This window comes from Staurois parvus, unplaced genomic scaffold (genome assembly GCF_062004578.1).
Source record: "Staurois parvus isolate SC_StPar_1 unplaced genomic scaffold, SC_StPar_1.0 ptg000432l, whole genome shotgun sequence".
Classification (NCBI taxonomy): Eukaryota; Metazoa; Chordata; class Amphibia; order Anura; family Ranidae; genus Staurois; species Staurois parvus.
Genome location: NW_028318228.1, coordinates 315,504 through 335,927, shown reverse-complemented (window position 1 = coordinate 335,927; position 20,424 = coordinate 315,504). Strand labels below are relative to the sequence as shown.

The 20,424-nt window shown below is 41.6% G+C and overlaps 1 protein-coding gene across 1 annotated transcript in view; it reads right to left on the bottom strand.

The window, feature by feature from the left end:
- LOC149454213 (aminopeptidase N-like) overlaps window positions 1–20,424 on the bottom strand; it is a 108,616-nt gene that overhangs the window by 57,952 nt on the left and 30,240 nt on the right. Inside the window, exons 2-3 of the mRNA XM_089687617.1 lie at window positions 3,471–4,328; window positions 1,972–2,114 (exon numbers count right to left, since the gene is read on the bottom strand). Coding sequence (XP_089543743.1) covers window positions 1,972–2,114; window positions 3,471–4,105 — 778 coding nt within the window. The 5' untranslated portion in view covers window positions 4,106–4,328. The remainder of the gene's footprint in view (window positions 1–1,971; window positions 2,115–3,470; window positions 4,329–20,424) is intronic.

Here is a 20,424-nt window from a genome sequence, read left to right as displayed (position 1 = left end):
TCACAAACCCCCTGTGCAGCTCTCTCTGCAGCATCTGAAAGCTGACTTTTCTCCTCTCCCTCCCGCTGGCTTTTAGCTGCTTCAGAGAGAACCATACAGGAGATTGTTTCCAGTAATTGCCCCCTGCTGCACCCATCACCCTCCTTGTGAACCATATGTTTCCACCTGCTGCCCAGGCCCCCCTGCCAGCTTCCCTCTTCTCCTTCCCACTGGCAGCTACACGCACACAATAGGATCCTTGAGGATGGAGAGTGGGGGAAGGGTCTGTTAAATGTGTCACATTTACCAGCCCCTTCCTTTCCTGAATGAACACAAAGAGTGGTACCAGTCAATCACTATGTTCATTCATAAATGAAGCATAGTAAACTGTTCTTTTTGGGGGGGTGGGCACCAATCACTCACTATGTTCATTCATAAATGAAGCATAGAAAACTGTTTTTTGGGGGTGGGCACCAATCACTCACTATGTTCATTCATGAATGAAGCATAGTAAACTGTGGGGGGGGGGTTTGGTGGGGGGGGGGCTGTCAGGTTGGCTGTATGGGGTCCTGTGGTTTCTAACACAAGCCCTGCCTGTAGCTTCTCATTGCTGTGCTGGAGCCATACATTTCTACAGACCAGCCTTCCTCGACCAGGGCTCCTCTGGAGGTTGCTGGGGTTCATTCAGCAAAGAACAATTTCTGCCTCCCAAATACGTAACCACTGATATCAGTGAGGCTACAGTTAGGCTGAATTCTTCCCACTTACCACATGTTGTAAGGAGCATGCTTCCCAGTGATCATCATGTAAATGTTCCATGAACTGTAGATAATTATTACTAGGGGTTCCCTGGGACTGGAAAGTTTTTTTTTCAAGGGTTCCTTCACATTAACCTCCCTGGCGGTATGATAATTTCAGATTTTTGGTGCTGAAAGCGGTACCATTTTTTTTCATGGAAATATGTATTTTCTTTATTGTAGGCTGTAATTTTTAGGAATAACTCACTGAAATCTGTCCGAACAAGAGTCTAGTAAACATCCCGGGTAGGATAAAACTTGAAACACGAAATCATAAATTATAATTTAATAAATGATCATAAAAAAAAATAATATAATAATAATAAATTTAATTCAAAAATATAATCAAACCAAAAACACTGAAATTTGAAATATAGCGCCAAGTTCGCACATCGCTGAACAAAGTCGCAAAATCGTTTTCAGTGTCTGATGATGAATTTCCCCACGAATCATTATCACTCAATTCTGCAAGTGGTTCTGATTTACTATCGCTGTTCTCTAGCTGGTCTAAAACCACTTTTGACCTAAAGGGACGCTTTTTGGACGCCATGGATGTTTCCTAGTTTCCAGGCAGAAAGAACAGTCAAAATGCAGGCAGGGCACAGGACAAAGCACTCGGGACAAAATGTATGTGAAATGGTTTGATACAGTAATGTTATACTATGTGATTTTAGTGATTTTAGTGAATGTCACTTTTTGTCATTTTCAAATTTCCTGCCGTTCCGTCCCCCATACATCCCGACACTCGCAGGGAACGGAACCCAAATGACAGATGCCGGCATCTGCCGGATTACATTGCCGGGGACACTGCAGGAGGGACATCGCGGGAGCGAAGGACAAGGTAAGTGATCGAGGGATTGCGGAGCAGCACCGCATGGTATTCCCGAGTGTAGGTCGGGGTTACCGCTTGTGGTACTGAAACTTTACCCCGAGCTACACTCGGGAATACCGCCAGGGAGGCTACAAAAAAAGGTTTAGAATGGCCGCTATAGACATTCTTGAACACATGGGTAAAGTGAGCTGATGGAAGATAGAAGTTAGAATTCTTTTCAAAACGTATCCAGCAAGAATAGCATGTTTGTCACTCTATATCACACATTCCCTCCATTGTATGCGGCTTAGTGGTGCTACCATTTTTTGTCTATTGCAGGTCTGTATGCTAGTACATAAAATTATAAAATACTCTCTGACTTACTGATGGGATTCATATTGGAGAGTGCCACATAGTCGGACTTGTATTTGAGGGTGATGTTGAAAGTTGCTTTCATTCCTGGCTCATCAAAGCATGGGAATGCCTTCCTTGCGTCAGGTGCTTGCATTTGGGTGGTGGCAATGAGCCTGGGAACAAAAAAGACATTAGCTGGAAATCCATCTACTGTACTGCTAGTTCTCAATTTCAGTTATATTCAGTTATATAAGACAAGATATAAGGTGAGTGCAGATAATATGGTAGCTGCTAGCACAAAAGGCAAGGTAACAAACTCACAGTAATCAATTCAAATGTAAGCGCAGCGCTAAAGCATAAGTGACAAATGCAATCATAAAGTGCTTATGTGAATAGAAATGTTCATACAATAGTCAAGTGAAATAAATCCAATAAAACGTCTCAGATCATATAAAAACAGAGAATCATAAAAAAAAAAAACTCTAAAAATATGAACATAAATAGTGAATATAAATAGTCTGTGGCACTACAGGTCACAGAAATGCCAAGTGATACATGTGTGCTTTTTAGCAATAATAGTGATTATACATAAACCGTGGCACTACAGGTCACAGCAATGCCCGGTGATCGTGGGACTACAAGGTGCAGCAATACCAGTTGGGATGCTCAAGAGTGCTCATGATCCAACATGGAAATCCACCACCTTTTATGGATGTGCACTCACCAGAACCCTACTTATGCTTTAGCACTGCACTTACATTTGAATATATTCAGTTATATCCAGTTAAACTCAGTATATATCTTTACAGTCACACAATATTATTAGTGCTCAACCAGTTTTTCGTGTTGGAAACACAAGTATCTGAGAGTTTTTGCCACCCAGTTAGTCTGAATTATTCTATGTTAATGATTTGAAAATCCCAAAAATTGAGTGAGACTAGGTTGCAGTTTATGGCATGCAGATTACACACCTGTACGTTCACTTGGTCACATCTTACTGTTGGGGCGCAGCATGTCAAAGCAAGCAAGTTTTTGCACACGTTAAATGAATGGGCTGGCATGCACCTCACTGGTCCAGATATCAAAAACCAGTACCTTTTTTGACAGCGCATGTTAGTGCAGCGAACCTCTGGGGGCATAGTGCATTGGGGTGCCATTCAGAATGAATGCTATCACACCGCACTATTGCAAGTAGGATGCAGTGCTTCAAGCTGTAGTAATGCACACAGGAACGTTTGCGTTTCCACAATGCGATGTGAACAGGGATTCAAGAATAATTCTGCAACATAACTCATTTCACTGAAACCAAAGCTATGTTTAGCCTAGATTTAGTTAAACATATATTATTGGATAGCAGTAATAATTATCAGAATCGTAGGAAGACTAACCATCGAACTTACAGCATTACCAATGATAACATTGCGTATATTCATAGTTATATTTATAGGTATGCTCATGAAATAAATAATGTTTGGAAAGCTTTGTTCCTATTCCACAGCAATCATATAATATTTTATACAACTACTTACTTGGTTACACCATCTTCCACATATTCACTGCGGTAAAATCCTGCCAGATCATCTGCCAATTCTCCAATAAATTCTGTGTGAAGCCAGTATGTTTTACCAGTTTGAAGAGTCTCAGCAAGTTGCAGCACCAGGAAATTGGTCCTCACCACTAGTTCTTGTTTAGTTATGACGATACTTTTACCCGTGTCATCCTTGAGCACACAACTACTATAGTTAAGTTTGTTGCTGTGGATAATAACAAGACTGGTGGACGCAACACAAGTGAAGTGGGCGACACTTTTTCCATGAAAGACATAGAGTCCTTGCTCGTTCTTCTCCAATACAGGTCTGAGGTCAACGTCATAGTGATCAGGTATCAGACTCTTTGGAAGCCGGTAACTGTCCCAAGGTTCATTTGATGCAGGTGTGGTAGGTTTCAGTGCAGTGGTGGTAGTAGGGGTACCGGTGGTAGTGGGTGTGGTGCTGGGGGTGCTCTGGGTGGCTGCACTTGTGGTTCCTCCATTTTCTACTTTATTATTATTGGATTTTTCATTAGAGTAAACTACAGCCAGTGCAATGATTGTAGCCACTGCAGCTATGGAAAAAAAGATGGTAACAAAGGCAACAAGCTTACTAATATAGAAGCCCTTTCCCATGGTGTCGGTAGGAGTTGCCACAAGAACAGGGGATGGAGATGTAGCCCTTATATACTCTGACAAGCCAAGAGTTTTTACTGTGGTACAGTTACTTGGTGAAACATTAACTTCTTGGAGCAAAGGTTGAAAGTAGAGCAACCTTATTGTCTTTCCAAATGTTCAGCTTTTGCTCTATCCATCGATCAATCACACTGTCATAATACAGCTAATGTGAAACGTACACCTAAAATAGAAAAAAGGCAAGTTTACATATACTTTATTATACATTCTATATTATTCTGTCAAGTTATGAAATTAAAGCTATACATTTTTCCATTTAGTTAATTAATATACTGTGTAAATTTTTTATAATTTATTACTTATAATTTTTCTACACATATCTATCAAGGGCTTGCTAAACTATATGTAGTGCAGAACCCTGAGAGGCCACACTAATTTGCCCCAGGTTATCTTTCCATTTGGGTAAACAGGCAGCCAGGAACACGACCATTCGGACAATCTCACTACTTCTTGACCAGGCAAGGTGAGTCTTTCTATTCTTTAACGCTTGTTGAACTTGGTTGGGGTGCATGGAAGCTTTGGGATACTCCACATTTAGTGCACTAAGGTGTCCGTTTATGACACACAGAATAGCTGCGATTCAGAGGATCATAGCTATTCTCTGGTCATTCACAGTTTATGACACCCAGGAGAACATGTTCAGCCCTTCACTGGAGATCTGTGTTCTCCCTCCAGATTCTCCAGCCCAGAGCCAGAGAATCGGAGGGACCGCAAACTAAGCAGCGATAATTTACCTCTGTTTAGTAAACTGATCTTTTACTGTAATCTCCCGAGATTATAGTAAAATCAGCCGTTTTCCAGCATTTGTAGACCGTTCTCCCTTCGTTTGGAGAACTGATCTACATATGCTTCATAAACGGCATTCACAGGAGAACTGTGTTCTCCGAGAATGCCGGAGAACTGAGCAGCGATCTATTACTGCTGGTTCATAAACAGACACCTATGTAACGAGAGGACACTCTCTGTTCTGTCTACTCTCCACAGGGATATCTCCCTCTTGGCAGAGACTAGAAACATAAGCAATCCTGGGGCTCCCAGCATGTCAAGTCCCAATTCAGCAACCCTGATGCAGTCACACAAGGGCTTAAACAGCAGACAGTCACTAGGATCCTATTTCCAGACCTCTACTCAGTGTTTCCAAATACTTGAGTACCTCCTGTGCAATATTGGCCAGGCATTTCTCCTGTGAATCTCCAGGCCAGATCTTGGGTGAGCCCCTTTGATTTTGCTCCAAATGCTTCCAGAAAATAGGCCCTCATCCTCTCACTGAGCTGGGACCTGGAAAATCTGTAAGTGGGGTTACACTGGTGCCGATACCGGTAATGGTGCTGATACTAAGCATTTGCACGAGTACTTGTCCTCTAACACCTAAAACCTTTAACTTTTTTGTTCGGTGTGGTCCAATCTGTGCCAATACAAAAGGAATGTGCTCAAACTGCACTGCAAAGAATCGAATGTGATTTGAACAGGAATGTGGTGCAATTCACATGCGGTTTCCCACACCGCTCCTGTGTGAACCCAGGCTTGTCATAGTGATTTCAGCCTGGGTTCACACAGAAGAGGTGCTGAAAACCACATGTGATTTGGGCAGGAATTGCACCTCATTCCTGTTTCAAATCACATGCAATTCTTTGCAGTGCAATTTGAGCGTATTCATTTTGTATGGGCGCAAATCGCACAGCACCACACAAAAAAAAATAGGTATTGGTAATTGGTATCAGCTAGTACTTGAGGAAAAAAAAGTATCGGTACTCGTACTTGCTCTGAAAAACTGGTATCGGTGCATCCCTAACTGTACGTTTCAATTATCCTGCCCAGAGGGGCAGCAGCCCTTCTGGCTGGGATCTTCTCCTCCTGGACAAGAACCCTGCTGCTCTAGGCCTCAAAGTATTTGGGCCCTTCTCAGCCTCCTACTGGGCAAATCAGCCCAAGGGATTGGCTGAGACCACATACATATTAAGGCCCAGGATCTGCCTCTTCTGGCCCCCTACATTCTAGAATCCACTGGAAGGTGGGGAGAAGTAGTTGAGCCTGGAGCCAGTGAAACCCAGAGCAGACAAAAATAATCACACACTGCTCCAATGTCAATAGAGGAGCCAAAAAACTAAAATTACCTGAGCCTTTCTAGCAAATTATTTTAGGAGGGTGCTCCATTTATATGCTGGTTCCTTCACTGAGCAGATATAATCAATTTTTTAGTTTCTAATATTTATATTGTTTGTTAAATACATTTTATCTATGAATATGTAGCAGGGGCCCATTAAGGTATCCAAGGGTGTTGGTTTCTTAACCAAGCATACCTAGTCCATTTTTTTTTACCTCAAAGTCTATCACTGTCTACCTGTGTCCACTTTTAATGTGATCCTCACAGGGCTCTTTAGAATCTAGTTGTGTTCTCTTAGAACTAAGTGTAGCAAAGGAACCCCAGTTCACTATAGGTCTCATAGCACTTCATGGGCATAGCCCACCTCTAAGTATTTTTAATAGAATCTGTCACTACTTTATTGTCTTGTATCAATTCATGTGTTATGTTAACATTACACAAAACTTATGTTTAAAAAATAATAGTATTCATGAATGTGTTCTAAAATGCCTTCAATTGCTCTCAGCCTCCATCAAATCTTCAATTTACTTTATTTTTCTTTCCCACTGTATGAAGGGACGTAGCTACCTTCTCTTGCTCACTCCTGAGACTGTGAACTATAGGATTTGTACTGTGCAAAGCAAGACCTGTTCAGGTGAATAGGGCCATGGCACAACTGCCAACTGCTTGTAATACACATTATTGCAGCGTGTTGAAACAGGTATCCCAGAGGTGACATATCAAATGCTGCAGAGTATCGCTTTTCAGAGAACCAGCAAGTTAAACGAGACACAGACAGCAATAAAAACCTTACAGTGGTTCTAATTGCCCTGCCCTCTCCACCACTGTGTAAAAAAAAAATTTTTCCTTAGTTATACTTTAATCCAAGTGATGATGGGGATGATTCTGAGGGTGCTTACAATTAAGAATTTTCTAGATATTTTCTAGTGTCTAGAAATCAGCAGAAACTGTGAACATATAAAAACATAAATACTGTGGCAATATTCAATGCAGAGATATTGGGTGCTAATTCCTAGTTAATTTCTAATTAAATAAACCCCTTAGCAATCAAGCAGAAATGATGTTGCTGAAGACAGACCAGAGTAGATGGAACATAAAGATGGATTCTAATGTAGCACTACCCCTAAAGGAGCCACTGGTATGTTTTCCACGGGCTTCCGCTTGCTTCGCTCCAAGTCAGGCATACACACACACTTTGGCTTGTTGTCTTCAATGACCAGTCTAGGGGATGTTTTGTTTTTGGAGTTTTATTGTAGAACTGAGGATAGGGATGGGGAATTGTAGTAGGATACTCCAAAACTGGAACTATTCACATTGAGGATATCTAGCTGATCTCTTAGTAGAGCAGTATTGAAGTCCTGACAGAAAGCAGAAAACAGAGTTCTCTTTAAAATGTAGCAGCAGGTAGTTTAGGAGTGAGCAAAGCCCCTTTTTTGCAGCAGTAGTAGTTGCAGAGCTGAGCTCCTCAAGTACAAGCCCATTACAGTAGACTGCGACATTCTGAAAGTGACAGCAACTGAGCTAAGTCCTTTGCAGTAACATCAATTGGACAAGCTTTTCAGAACACTAGCCAGTGTTCCCTTTCTCAGACCCATGCTGAGTATCAAGCACCAGAGGGGTAGCAAAGCACACAAAGTCCCCAAGATCTCTGTGTCTGGACTCACAAGTCAAAAGACAGAATGGTTGCCTCCTTCCAATCTTCCAAGCGACTCTCTCCAGTGATACCAAACAGATCTTTGGCAGACAGCTCCCGTCAGTCAGCTTACTGAAGAACCAGGGTCAGTCTCTCTAATTTCAGGCTCTCAGGTTGACCTACCTGAGGCCACATGACAGAAAGTGCCAGGCGAGGCAGGCGAGGCAGCCTACCTGCAGCCTTGACTTTGTGCAATCCACTCCTGAACCCATGTGCTCTCAAAATATAAATACAACTCCCAACATGCAATGGGACAACCCTCCCCTGAAAATGGCCAGGACTGTATCCATATTCATGCTGTTTATTTACCTAGCCCCTACCCATGTTCTGAAAGGTTCTCATAGCTCCCTGAAGGCGGTCAGAACTCAGACAAACTCCACCAGAGCATCATGAGCAGACCTAACTGATCAATCACAGCACTCTTAAGCAAAATACCAGACTGAATTTACCTGACAGCCTCTCTGGTAAGAAAAACACAGTTATGCTTAGCCTAACTATACACATCCTAGCACCGGACTAGGAGGGTGCTACACTAATTTGTGGCTGTAGGTTACTACATTAAAGCCTGGTTCACACCTGTGTGTTGCAGTCTACTGCAGGAAAAAAAGTCCCTGATCCTTTCCAAAAACACAGTGGCTGAAAATGCATAGATGTGAACATGTCCCATAAGAAACTATGCTAAATGGACTATAGGGCATTTCTGCAAAACACAAAAAGCAATAAAAAATGCATAGGTGTGAACCAGGCCTTCAAGCCCAACTCCAGGAAAAGTCAAAATCCTTCCTTACAGTGGGTGTGCACCATTCTCCAAGGTTTAAATGCTTGTTTAGGTCTAGTTAATGGGAAAAGCAGGTTTACCTACCAGATGCAGTGCTCCCCTGGCAGATGGTGTTCCCCTATGTTCTCGAGGTAGACTGTTCTTTGGCATTTTCATGCCTAATGCAGGGCTGTGCTCCCTGCATCAATCTTTATGATGTCAGGGGCATCCAACCACCAAAATATAGGGGGGAAGAGCCTGTGGGGAACCTTCTTGCAGCTGCAGTAGCCTGCAGGAGCGGAGAATTAGGTAAGTAAAACTGAATACCAAGTATGGATATTTTTATATAGTTATATTGGTCCAACGTGGAACTATGTAAGTATTTATGTACCATACTTGTGGGATCCCTGTGGAAGCCGGAAATCTCTGTAGTAGACATCATTACTACAGTGGTCACCTATGCCAAGCGGCGCAGCGGAAAACACTTTCCCTTTTCTTAATGAATGCATAGCATTCTCTGATTGGATGACACTTTGCATTCATTAAGAAAATGCAAAGTGTTCCGAGCAAGGACCTCCTTGGCACTGGACCTGGAACCTAGAGGTGCTCATAATAGTAACGGTGCCTACAACAGTGATTTTCAGCTTCCACAGGCATCCCACAAGTATGGCACACACTGTACATACTTATATTGGTCCAAGCTTGACCAATGTAACTATGCAAATATATCCATACCTAAACTGCAGCTTTAACCCTTGCAGCATGGGGGGCAGGCCCACATCAAGGGAGGATTTTTACTTTTCTCTGAGTTCAGCTTTACATTAACATTTAAGAATAAGACCTAGGAGATGGTATACAGTAAGTCCCCTACTTACAAACGAGTTCCATTCTGGGAGTTCGTTCGTAAGTCCAATTTGTTTGTCCAATGTCCAATAAAGTAAGGCTTATAATACTTTTCACACAAATAATACATAAAAAACAAACACAAAAATACTGTAAAAAAATATGTTTAACTAGTTCCCGACCGCGCTATAGCCAAAAGACTGCTACAGCACTGTCGGCTAGTTCTGGGAGGGCATCTATGGATTTTTTTTCTTTTTTCAAATTTTTTTTTAGTTTGTTTAGCATAAAATAAAATCCCCAGTGGTGATCAAATACCACCAAAAGAAAGTTCTAATTGTCTCACTAATTATACAAATTTAGATTGGGAAGTGTTGCATGACCGCGCAATTGTCATTCAAATTATGAGAGCACTGAAAACTGAAAATTGGTCTGGGCAGGAAGGGGTAAAAGTGCCCGGTAGGCAAGTGGGTAATCTCAAATACCTTGAAAGGTACAGTAGTCCAGTACAACAGCTGGCATACAGGGGCTGGCATGGAGTGAACAGAGAAGATCGCTGCTTTCATGCTTGCTTCCAGACATCTTTGGCTTGAAATCAACACTGTACTACTGTACACTATTGTACTATACAATAAAGTACACTGAAGAACAACCGCTTGTGGCAGAGGGTGCAGGCAGCTGACAAAGTCCGGCACATACGTGAGCTGCTTTCGTGATTTGGCATGTGAATGCATGTTCGCATCTTTGAAAGTTCACAACTTGGAGGTTGTTTGTATCTTTGAAAGTTTGCAACTTGAAGGTTATTTGTATCTTTGAAAGTTCGCAACTTGGATGTTGTTTGTATCTTTGAAAGTTCACAATTCGAAGGTTCTTAAGTAGAGGACTTGCTGTACACTTAAAAGGAACAGAGTGTAGCACAAAATAACCACTAGGTGGCACAGCTAAAGCATTTGGGGCTTTGCTATATTTTTATTATACTTATAATGTAACCGCATAAATAATCCAGAGAGGAAAGAGACAACCATATTTATCTGAATATAGACATATATCAGAAATTGACATACAGTCGACGCACTCTTGGAAAACAGCTAACACAGTTTAGTATAGTAAAACTGCTGGGGGCACTACAAGTTCTGATCAACAACCAATTCCTGATCCCTGAAGGGGCAGGTAATACAAATTCAACAGGATAGAGTTGTTCAGAATTAATAAATGAGTCCAAGAAGAGGAGAAGTAGACACAAGGGGTGCACAGTGGATACTGTGATGGAGCTGAACAAATAGAAGACTAGGGAATATTATAGGATTCCATAAAGAGGTGGGTTTTTTCCTCCTCACCTCCCTATTGCACATAACCTTTTATGTAGTCACTGGGAGAGAAGTGAAGGAGAATACTATAGGGTGCTACTTGAATAACAGCTCTGGATCTCTGGGTCTGGTGATATCACATGAAACATGGAGGCAACTAGGTCCCAGGGCTTTCAGAATTTTTTGTTCTACCTGCAAGACTTTTACAGGTAAAAAAAAAAACATACACAGTATACAATATATCAATATACTAAATATATATATATATATATATACACACAGTACTGGTTTAGGAAGGCGTGGCTTTCAGCAATATACATTTTGATAGTTTATTTTTACCAATTAACAAAATGGAAAGTAAATGACCAGAAGAGAAATTCAAATCAAATCAATACTTGGAGTGGCCACCCTTTGCCTTCAAAACAGCATCAATTCTCCTAGGTACATGTGCACAACTCAGCATGTAGGTTGTTCCAAACATCTTAGAGGACTAACCACAGATCCTCTGTGGATGTAGGCTGCCTCAAATCCTTCTGTCTCTTCATGTAATCCCAGACAGACTCGATTATGTTGCGATCAGGGCTCTGTGGGACCAAACCATCACTTCCAGGACTCCTTTTTCTTTAGAACAGAAGGATTTGAGGCAGCCTACATCGTCAGAAGATCTTTGGTTAGTTCTCTAGGATGTTTGGAACAACCTACCTGCTGAATTCCTTCAAAAACTGTGCACAATTACTGTGTACCTTAAAGATTTGATGCTGGTTTGAAGCCAAAGGGTGGTCACACCAAATATTGATTTGATTACATTTTTCTTCTGTTCACTCACTTAGCATTTTGTAAATTAATAGCAAATTAAAAAGCAAAGTATAGTTTTTGAAAACATTCCTTCACACATGCCTAAAACGTTTGCACAGTACTGTATATATTTTATATATACAGTATATATATATATATATATATATATATATATACAGTTGTGTTCAAAATAATAGCAGTGTGTTGAAAAAAGTGAATAAAGCTCAAAATCCTTCTAATAGCTTTTATTTCCATACACACAAATGCATTGGGAACACTACACATTCTATTCCAAATCAAAACATGAAGAAAAATATATCAGATTTGCGTTGTTCCTCTAAAAAAATTGAAGAAAAGTGAATATTAGACTGTTCAAAAAAATAGCAGTGTTTGTATTCTTCTTTACAAACTCAAACATTCACTATATAAGCTGAAAAATGTTTGAAGATTTTGCTTTCCTTTGAATCACTTAATGAATATTTCGTTGTATAAGCACATCCTTAAGGGGACCTCCGGCTGACAACATTATTTACAAATGCGTATTATGATTAAGCATCTGGTGAGTGCGTAATCTTAACACATTCCTGGCACATCACCGAATAATCGTTATAGTATATGAAGCACTTACCTTAAGATCATTCTTGGATGGATCTTCACAATTAGCACTTTATGGACATTCAATTGTTTACTGGATTTTGATATTTTAGCACTATTATGTGCTCACGATTAGCACTTTATTAGCACTGAATTGCGGAAATGGTATATTAGCACATTATTTGCACTTTGTCACTTTATGTTTGAATACCAATAATTACTCATTTTTATGCATAAACTTGTATTCATATATATTTATTGCATACGTTCACATTGCATTGGATAATTCTGGTCTTGAATATTCTAGTGCTGCCCCTATATTTATCCTATTGTTATTGGGTACTGTTTGCAAAGTGAAGCTTCGCCTCAATTACTAAGCTCTGTAGCAACTGCACTTGCGGAGTGCACAGTCTTTTTGCCTTTAGTAAATCAACCCCAATATCATTCCATTGAATGGTTGCCAATTCAAGAATGGATTAAAAGTTTGAAAGCGAATCTGGTGACTGTCCACAATTTAATACTGCAGTACGAAACAAGTCCAAATGTTTAAAGCTGAACTTCAGGCACAGAGCTAAATACACAGAAGAAATACACGAGAGCTGTTCAACCTGCCAAAGGAATTGCATTTCTGTTCATTCAATCCTGAGATTTACCCAGCTCTGCCATACAGCACTGCTCTGCCTGCCAGGGGAAGAGATCTGATCTGTATTTGTTGCAGTTTCACTTATAGATCTCCTTCCTACCCTACCCTATGACTGGGCAGCGAAAGCAAACTGATGAACTCATCGCTCAGTCTTTCCGGTTTGTCCTTCCATTAGCATGCTTCTTGCACTTCAGCACACCTGATTGCTGCTTACAGCACTCACCTTCACAGTCACATGCTAATCATTTAGGCATCTAGATGTGGTGACTTGCTAAATTTCAAACCGAGCATCAAAAAGGGGAAGAAAGGAGATTTAAGTCACATAGCTACATAGTTAGTCTGGTTGAAAAAAAGACAAAAGTCCATCCAGTTCAACCATAAAAAAAAGTTATAATCTTATACTCACAGTGGATCCAGAGGAAGGCAAAACAATCCAGCAAAGGATTATCCAATTTGTTCCTGCAGGGAAAAAAATTCCTTCCTGATCCCCTGAGAGGCAATCGGATATTCCCTGGATCAACTTTACAATAAATGTTAGTATCCAGTTATATTCTGTGTATCTAGGAAAGAATCCAGGACTTTTTTAAAGCAATCCACTGAGCTGGCCAGAACCAACTCTTGAGGGAGTCTATTCCACATTTTCACAGCTCTCACTGTGAAGAAACCTTTCCGTATTTGCAGATTAAATCTCTTTTCCTCCAGATGTAAAGAGTGCCCCCTTGTCCTCTGTGATGACCTCAGGGTGAATAGCTCTACACCGAGTTCACTATATGAACCACTGATGTATTTATACATGGAGATCATATCCCCCCTTAATCTCCTCTTCTCAAGAGAGAATACATTCAGTTCCTCTAATCTTTCCTCATAGCTGAGCTCCTCCATGCCTCTTATCAGTGTTGTTGCCCTTTTCTGTACTTTCTCCATTTCCCCAATGTTCTTTTTGTGAATTGGTGCCCAAAATTGAACTGCATATTCCAGATGAGATCGTACTAATGATTTGTACCGGGGGAAATGATATCTCTCTCTCTGGAGTCTATACCTCTATTAATACAAGAGAGGATTTTGCTCGCGTTAGAAACCGCAACTTGGCATTGCTGCCATTATTAAGCTTGTGATCTACCAGAACCCCCAGATCCTTCTCCACCATTGATTCCCCCAGTTGTACCCCCCTAGTATGTATGATGCATGCATATTCTTAGCCCCCAAGTGCAGAACCTTACATTTATCAACATTAAACCTCATTTGCCACATAGTTGCCCAATTAAACAGAACATTGAGGTCGGCTTGTAAGTTGAAGACATCCTGTAAGGACGTTATTCCACTGCACAGCTTGGTGTCATCTGCAAAGAGTGAAATGGCATTTATAATCCCAGGCCCTATATCATTTATAAATATATTAAAAAGTAAGGGTCCCAACACTGAACCTTGGGGTACACCACTGATGACCCCAGACCATTCAGAGTATAAAGCATTAACCACTACTCTCTGAATACAATCTTTTAGGCAGTTTTCTTTTCATTTACATATGGATTTTCCAAGCCCGAAGACTTTACCTTACACATTAGCCGTGTGTGGGGAACTGTGTCAAATGCTTTTGCAAAATCCAAGTATACCACGTCCACCGCCCCCCCTCTGTCCAAGTATACCACGTCCACCACCACCCCTCTGTCCAAGTATACCACATCCACCGCCACCCCTCTGTCCAAGTATACCATGTTCACCGCCACCCCTCTGTCCAAGTATACCACGTCCACCGCCATCCCTCTGTCCAAGTATACCACGTCCACCGCCACCCCTCTGTCCAAGTACAAGTGTACCACATCCACCGCCACCCCTCTATCCAAGTATACCATGTCCACCGCCACCGCTCTGTCCAAGTATACCACGTCCACCGCCACCCCTCTGTCCAAGTATACCACGTCCACCACCACCCCTCTGTCCAAGTATACCACATCCACCGCCACCCCTCTGTCCAAGTATACCACGTCCACCGCCACCCCTCTGTCCAAGAATACCACGTCCACCGCCACCCCTCTGTCCAAGTATACCACTTCCACCACCACCCCTCTGTCCAAGTATACCACGTCCACCGCCACCCTTCTATCCAAGTATACCATGTCCACCGCCACCCCTCTGTCCAAGTATACCACGTCCACCACCACCCCTCTGTCCAAGTATACCATGTCCACCGCCACCCCTCTGTCCAAGGTTTTGCTCACCTCCTCATAAAAATAAATCAGATTTGTCTGACAACTTCTGTCTTTCTTGAATCCATGCTGTCTGTTGCTTAAAATATTTCTCATCTATGTGGTCTTTTATTAAACTCTCCAATATCTTCCCAAATATAGAAGTTAAACTAACATGTCTATAATTACTTGGTAAAGATTTGAATCCCTTTTTAAATATAGGCACCATATAGGCACCATATTGGCCCTATGCCAATCCAGTGGTACTATGCCAGTCATTAAAGAGTCCCTAAAAATTAGAAACAATGGCTTTGAAATGACAGCTCAATTCTTAAGGACCCGTGGGTGTATGCCATCCGGTCCAGGTGCTTTATTCACCTTTATTCTGTCTAAATATTTTTGGATCATATCGATTGTGAGCCAATGTGGATCATCTGGAGCTGTGTCAATACCATGCCCATTATGGACAAGAGCTCCCCCATGCTCCTTTGCATACACAGAGCTGAAGAAGGTATTTAACAAATTTGCCTTCTCTTTGTCCCCAGTCACCCACTGTAAAGTGCCTACATGCTCAGACCGGACCTTTTTACTAATAATATATTTGAAGTATTTTTAGGGGTTGGTCCTGCTATCTTTTGCAATCTGTCGTTCATTTTCAAATTTTGCGGCCTTGATTTCCTTTTTACATATTCTGTTATATTCTTTGTAATGTTTAAACAATGATAGTGTTTCTTCATTTTTATATTTAATAAAAGCTCTTTTCTTATTATCTATAGCTTTTTTAACTTTGGCCGTAAGCCACATAGGTTTTATTTTTAGCCATTTAAACTTGTTGCCCATGGGAATATATTTTGCAGTGTGTTCACATACAGTCTTTTTGAAGAACTCCCATTTCTGTGTTGTGTTCATCAATGCCATTATTCCCTTCCAGTCTAAGTCTTGGAGAGCAGCTCTCAGCCTTGGAAAATTAGCTCTCTTTTAAGTTGAGTGTTTTTATTTTTCCTGTATGTGCTAACAATAAATGAAATCATGTTATGGTCACTGCTACCCAGATGTTCTTTTATATGAACATTAGTAATAAGCTCTGTATGGTTTGAGATTACCAGGTCCAGCAGAGCATCATTCCTAGCTGGGACCTCTAATTGTCCTGTAGGTTTAAGTGACTTTGAATGACTTTGAATGTGGCATGGTTGTTGGTGCCAGATGGGCTGGTCTGAGTATTTGAAAAACTGCTGATCTACTGTGATTTTCACGCACAACCATCTCTAGGGTTTACAGAAAATGGTCCAAAAATTAGAAAATATCCAGTGAGCGGCAGTTGTGTGAACAAAAATGCCTTGTTGATATCAGATGTCAGAGGAGAATGGGCAGACTGGTTCGAGATGATAGAAAGGCAACAGTAACTCATGCCAATATGGACCATACCTCTGAGAAATACTTTCAACACCTTGTTGAATCTATGCCACAAACAATTAAGGCAGGTCTGAGGGCAAAAGGGGGTCCAACGTGGTACTAGCAAAGTGGCTGGTGAGTGTATGCACTTCCTGCATATATTAAATATAACATTAATAAGCTGGTTGTATCTTGCGACTTTGAAGGGCACTGCGTAAATCTTGAGATCTTGTGGGAAGGAGTGAAGGAGCTGGCCCAGCATAAGGCCTGTAGGCAGCCACCAACCTACAAGCTTACAGGAGAGGACTGAGTGAGTAGTCCTGCACCCTCTGGGCCAGATAAGTGGAGAGGACCGTCAGGTGGCAAACCAAACTAGCTCCTCATCTGGGGCTGCTTTACTACAGTGGTAGTTTCTGGGTCCCCTTGCTCAGGAATTCCTTCAGGCAGCTGAGTGAAGAGGAAGATTCATCTGGAGTCTGAGGTGGTACTCCAGAATGGCTGGAGAGCTCTCCAAGAAGAAGAGAATCTGTCTGTGTACGTGTACATAGTTGCTAAGGAGTTGTCCTCAAGTTGCAGTTTCCTTGGACATCCCATACACACCTCAAACCTTTCCAAGTTTTAAACCCCTTAGTAAAACAACAAAACCAAGCTCAAAGTCTGTTTACTGACTCTAAGTGCATGTGGAGGAAAATGCATGTTGCCTGGGTGTGCAGGACAATTGGGGGACCCAAACACTCAGCGACTCCTAAGGGGGTAGTACTACACATCTTTAAATGACAATTTTGCACACAAACTGCAGAAGATGGTGGTATAAATGCCCTTGTGCCCCTCTAAAGACATTGCTTTGTGATGTCCCAGTGGTGTCGTGTCCATCAATGAGCAGATGAGAAAGCAGGATCTTTCACCATTCTCATTGAAGGACACAGAACCTTCCCCTTGTGTTGTGTTCTGGAGACATCTCAGGGTGCCTGCAGCAGCCTTTAGTACCTCCTGTTTTGCCCAAATGCCAAACCATTTTGGAAGGCAAATCTCTGTACATTTTATAGCAATTAAGCCTGCCCAGTTCTGTCTACCTCTGGCACATTCCCACTGAGCTGTGAGGCAGCACATCATAGTGATAGGCCAATAGAAAATGTAGGAGCAGATCGCAAACTCTGACTCTAGCCAGAAATTCGGGCTTTGTTCATCAAAATGGCTCAGCATTAAGGTGAAGCAGGCACGGCTGAAAGCTGAAGTAGGCATTGCATGTACAGGTAACTTTTGGTGCTTACACTTCATACCTGTTACCAGCTTTTGGTTTTCTTAAACTGAACCCGCATTTTTAATGTTTGTTCCAAAATAATATAGTGATTTATATTAGAGTTAAAATAAAATGTCCCCTCATTTCAAATATTTTGTTTGTCGATGGATGTGAACAGCTGTAATCAATCTATTGTTACAAAAGCCCTTAAAAAAATTGTATTTGCTCCGATTCATTAGATAACCCACCACCAAGTTTTGTTACACAATATTCACGTGGCATTAGGGATGAACTTATACCTGTTAAGTATCTGTGTAACTAATAAAATATATCTTGTTGAAATGGTTCTGGATGAATGAAGGTCTTACAGTCTTAAAGAACTTCTGAAGGGTAGAGTAACAGGAACAAAAGTGCATGTAATTTAATCTGGTTTATAGTGTATTGTCCCAAACATTTAAATCTTCATCCATCAGTGCTTTACCAACTTTCCAAGAACATAAAAAAATAAATTGGCTCTGAATTTATAAAGAGTCTATGCAAACAATCCTGAAATCAGGCTTAGGTTTTATTTCCCACCTGTGTCTTTCTCTATGGATAAAGAGATGCCTGGCATGTAACAATGTGTACTACTTAGCATTATCATGGCATCTTCACAGGCCAAAAGGGAGGATGTCTTATTTATAAATTGCCCCATACTAGGTTCCCAGCATTATTTACAATAAGATAAAAAGAGAAACAGATAAAAAGTTAAATTGGAACAAGACCAAGATTTACTCAATTCCTCTCCAGTGATGCAACATCCATGAACTCCCTTATTGGTGCCAACATCTTCTTCAGCCTTCTTCAGGGCTCAGCAATTTCAGCCTCCTAATTGGCTGACAGAGGATGATGTTAAGCTGGCCATACACTAGTAGATGAACTTTAGTACCATAATTTGAATGAGTATGTAACACCGTGCAGAAATACTGGCTTTAGGATGTTAAATGGACAAAAGATGGCAGTGTTCTGCAGCTCAGTTATACAGACTCTATTGGATAAAAGCTTTGTTGGACTTGTAGGCTGATAGCAGGACTACACTGTGTAATAATGAGCTGACAAATTACATTTCCCAGAGGAGCTGATGGTTGGGGGCAGATAAATACAAAAGCCTGGGAACCTGAGGACAGGAAGTGGATGATGAGAGTCAGAGAGCAGCTATGAGAAGAAAGCTGTGTGGGACGCTGGTGGTCCAGGCCGCGCCAGGCTGCAGAGAGTGAAGGAGTGAGGAGGAATCGCAGACCGCCGACACTATTGACAAGCCAGACTGACAATGCTGCAAGCAGACAGACTGGAGTGCTGTTGACTGGAGTAATCTTTGGAGGAGGAATCAAAAGGACACGGGGGGGGCGCCCATCTATACAGAGACTCTCTGCTACCTGGCCAAGGCCATGGATCGTGAGAGAGAGCTACATACCCCAAATCATCTGAGTTGCAAGAGACATTGCTAAAGTTAGTTACTTTCTTATCAGTTTAACATCCTTTGTTTCACCAGTTATTGTGTTAAGGCTTGGATTGATCAGCCAATTCTGCCTTGCGGCCCACTAATTATTACACACTCAACACATCAAATCACAAGAGCCTGCTGTAATATTTGCACCCTGCAGGTCAAGAAGTAGTACTTCAGTTCCAGTCTGTGTCGTTCATCGAGGAATTTCTTTATCACTTTAATTTTCCACCCTTTTAAAAAGGAACTAAAACCCAAAAGTGTGTTTATGCCCCTTTCCTTTATCTCAGCCTAATTTTAGATTTCACTCTGTGTGCTAAAGAGATAACATCCAAATTCAACATCACTTAAAATAGCAGCTCATTTTTCTTTGTGTTCACCATCTCTTAAGGAAATCCTACCCTTGCATCAAGAAAGATTTAAATCCTCACGTGCAGCAACTAGGGCCCCACCGAGTGCGCAGAAGATTGGACACTGCAGTTTAAAGGGACATTGACCTATCTAAGAGCTCTTTTCCTTTCTCAGAATTAAACACAGCCACCAGTACTTGAGAGCCCAAAATGAGTTAGCCTGCCAATTTAGTAGTTTCACTTCAGTTCACTTGGCAAGAAACATCTCAGGACTGGGGTTACCGTTTACATTCTGAATTGCAGGACCTCTAGAACTGATATAAGCTGTGCTGTGTTGCAACCTTTATTTGAATTTGCTAAGAGTATTGCTTTTATTCCATGCACATACTTTGTTGTTGTTTTACTGTGCTTGCATTTTGACCTCACTATAACCAAAATATCAGTTCACACTAAACTGAGTGCGTCTATTTATGCTTGCAGCCAGAGGGTTCTTCTGGCCAAAGGTCTAAGGTGGTGTCATCAGGGGTTAGGCTCCCAGAGCGGGCTCAGGAAAAACAGGGAACCTGAAAACCACTCAGCAGCTCTCAATTAGGCAGTACTACAAGTACATTCGATTACTTCATGAGTGTCGGTCAGAAGTACTTTATTACATTTTTGCATTTATTAGATTTTGGAGTGTATGGACCAGGGGTGGACTGACAACTCACGGGGCCCCTGGGCAATAGGAGATCATGGGGCCCCTGTGTCCTTGCCCAAACTCAAAAAAGCCTATGAAAAAGGTACCAGGGGCATCTCATGGGGCCCCCTACTGACCCCGGGCCCTCGGGCAGCGCCCGAGTTTCCAAATGGTCAGTCCGCCCCTGGTATGGACATTT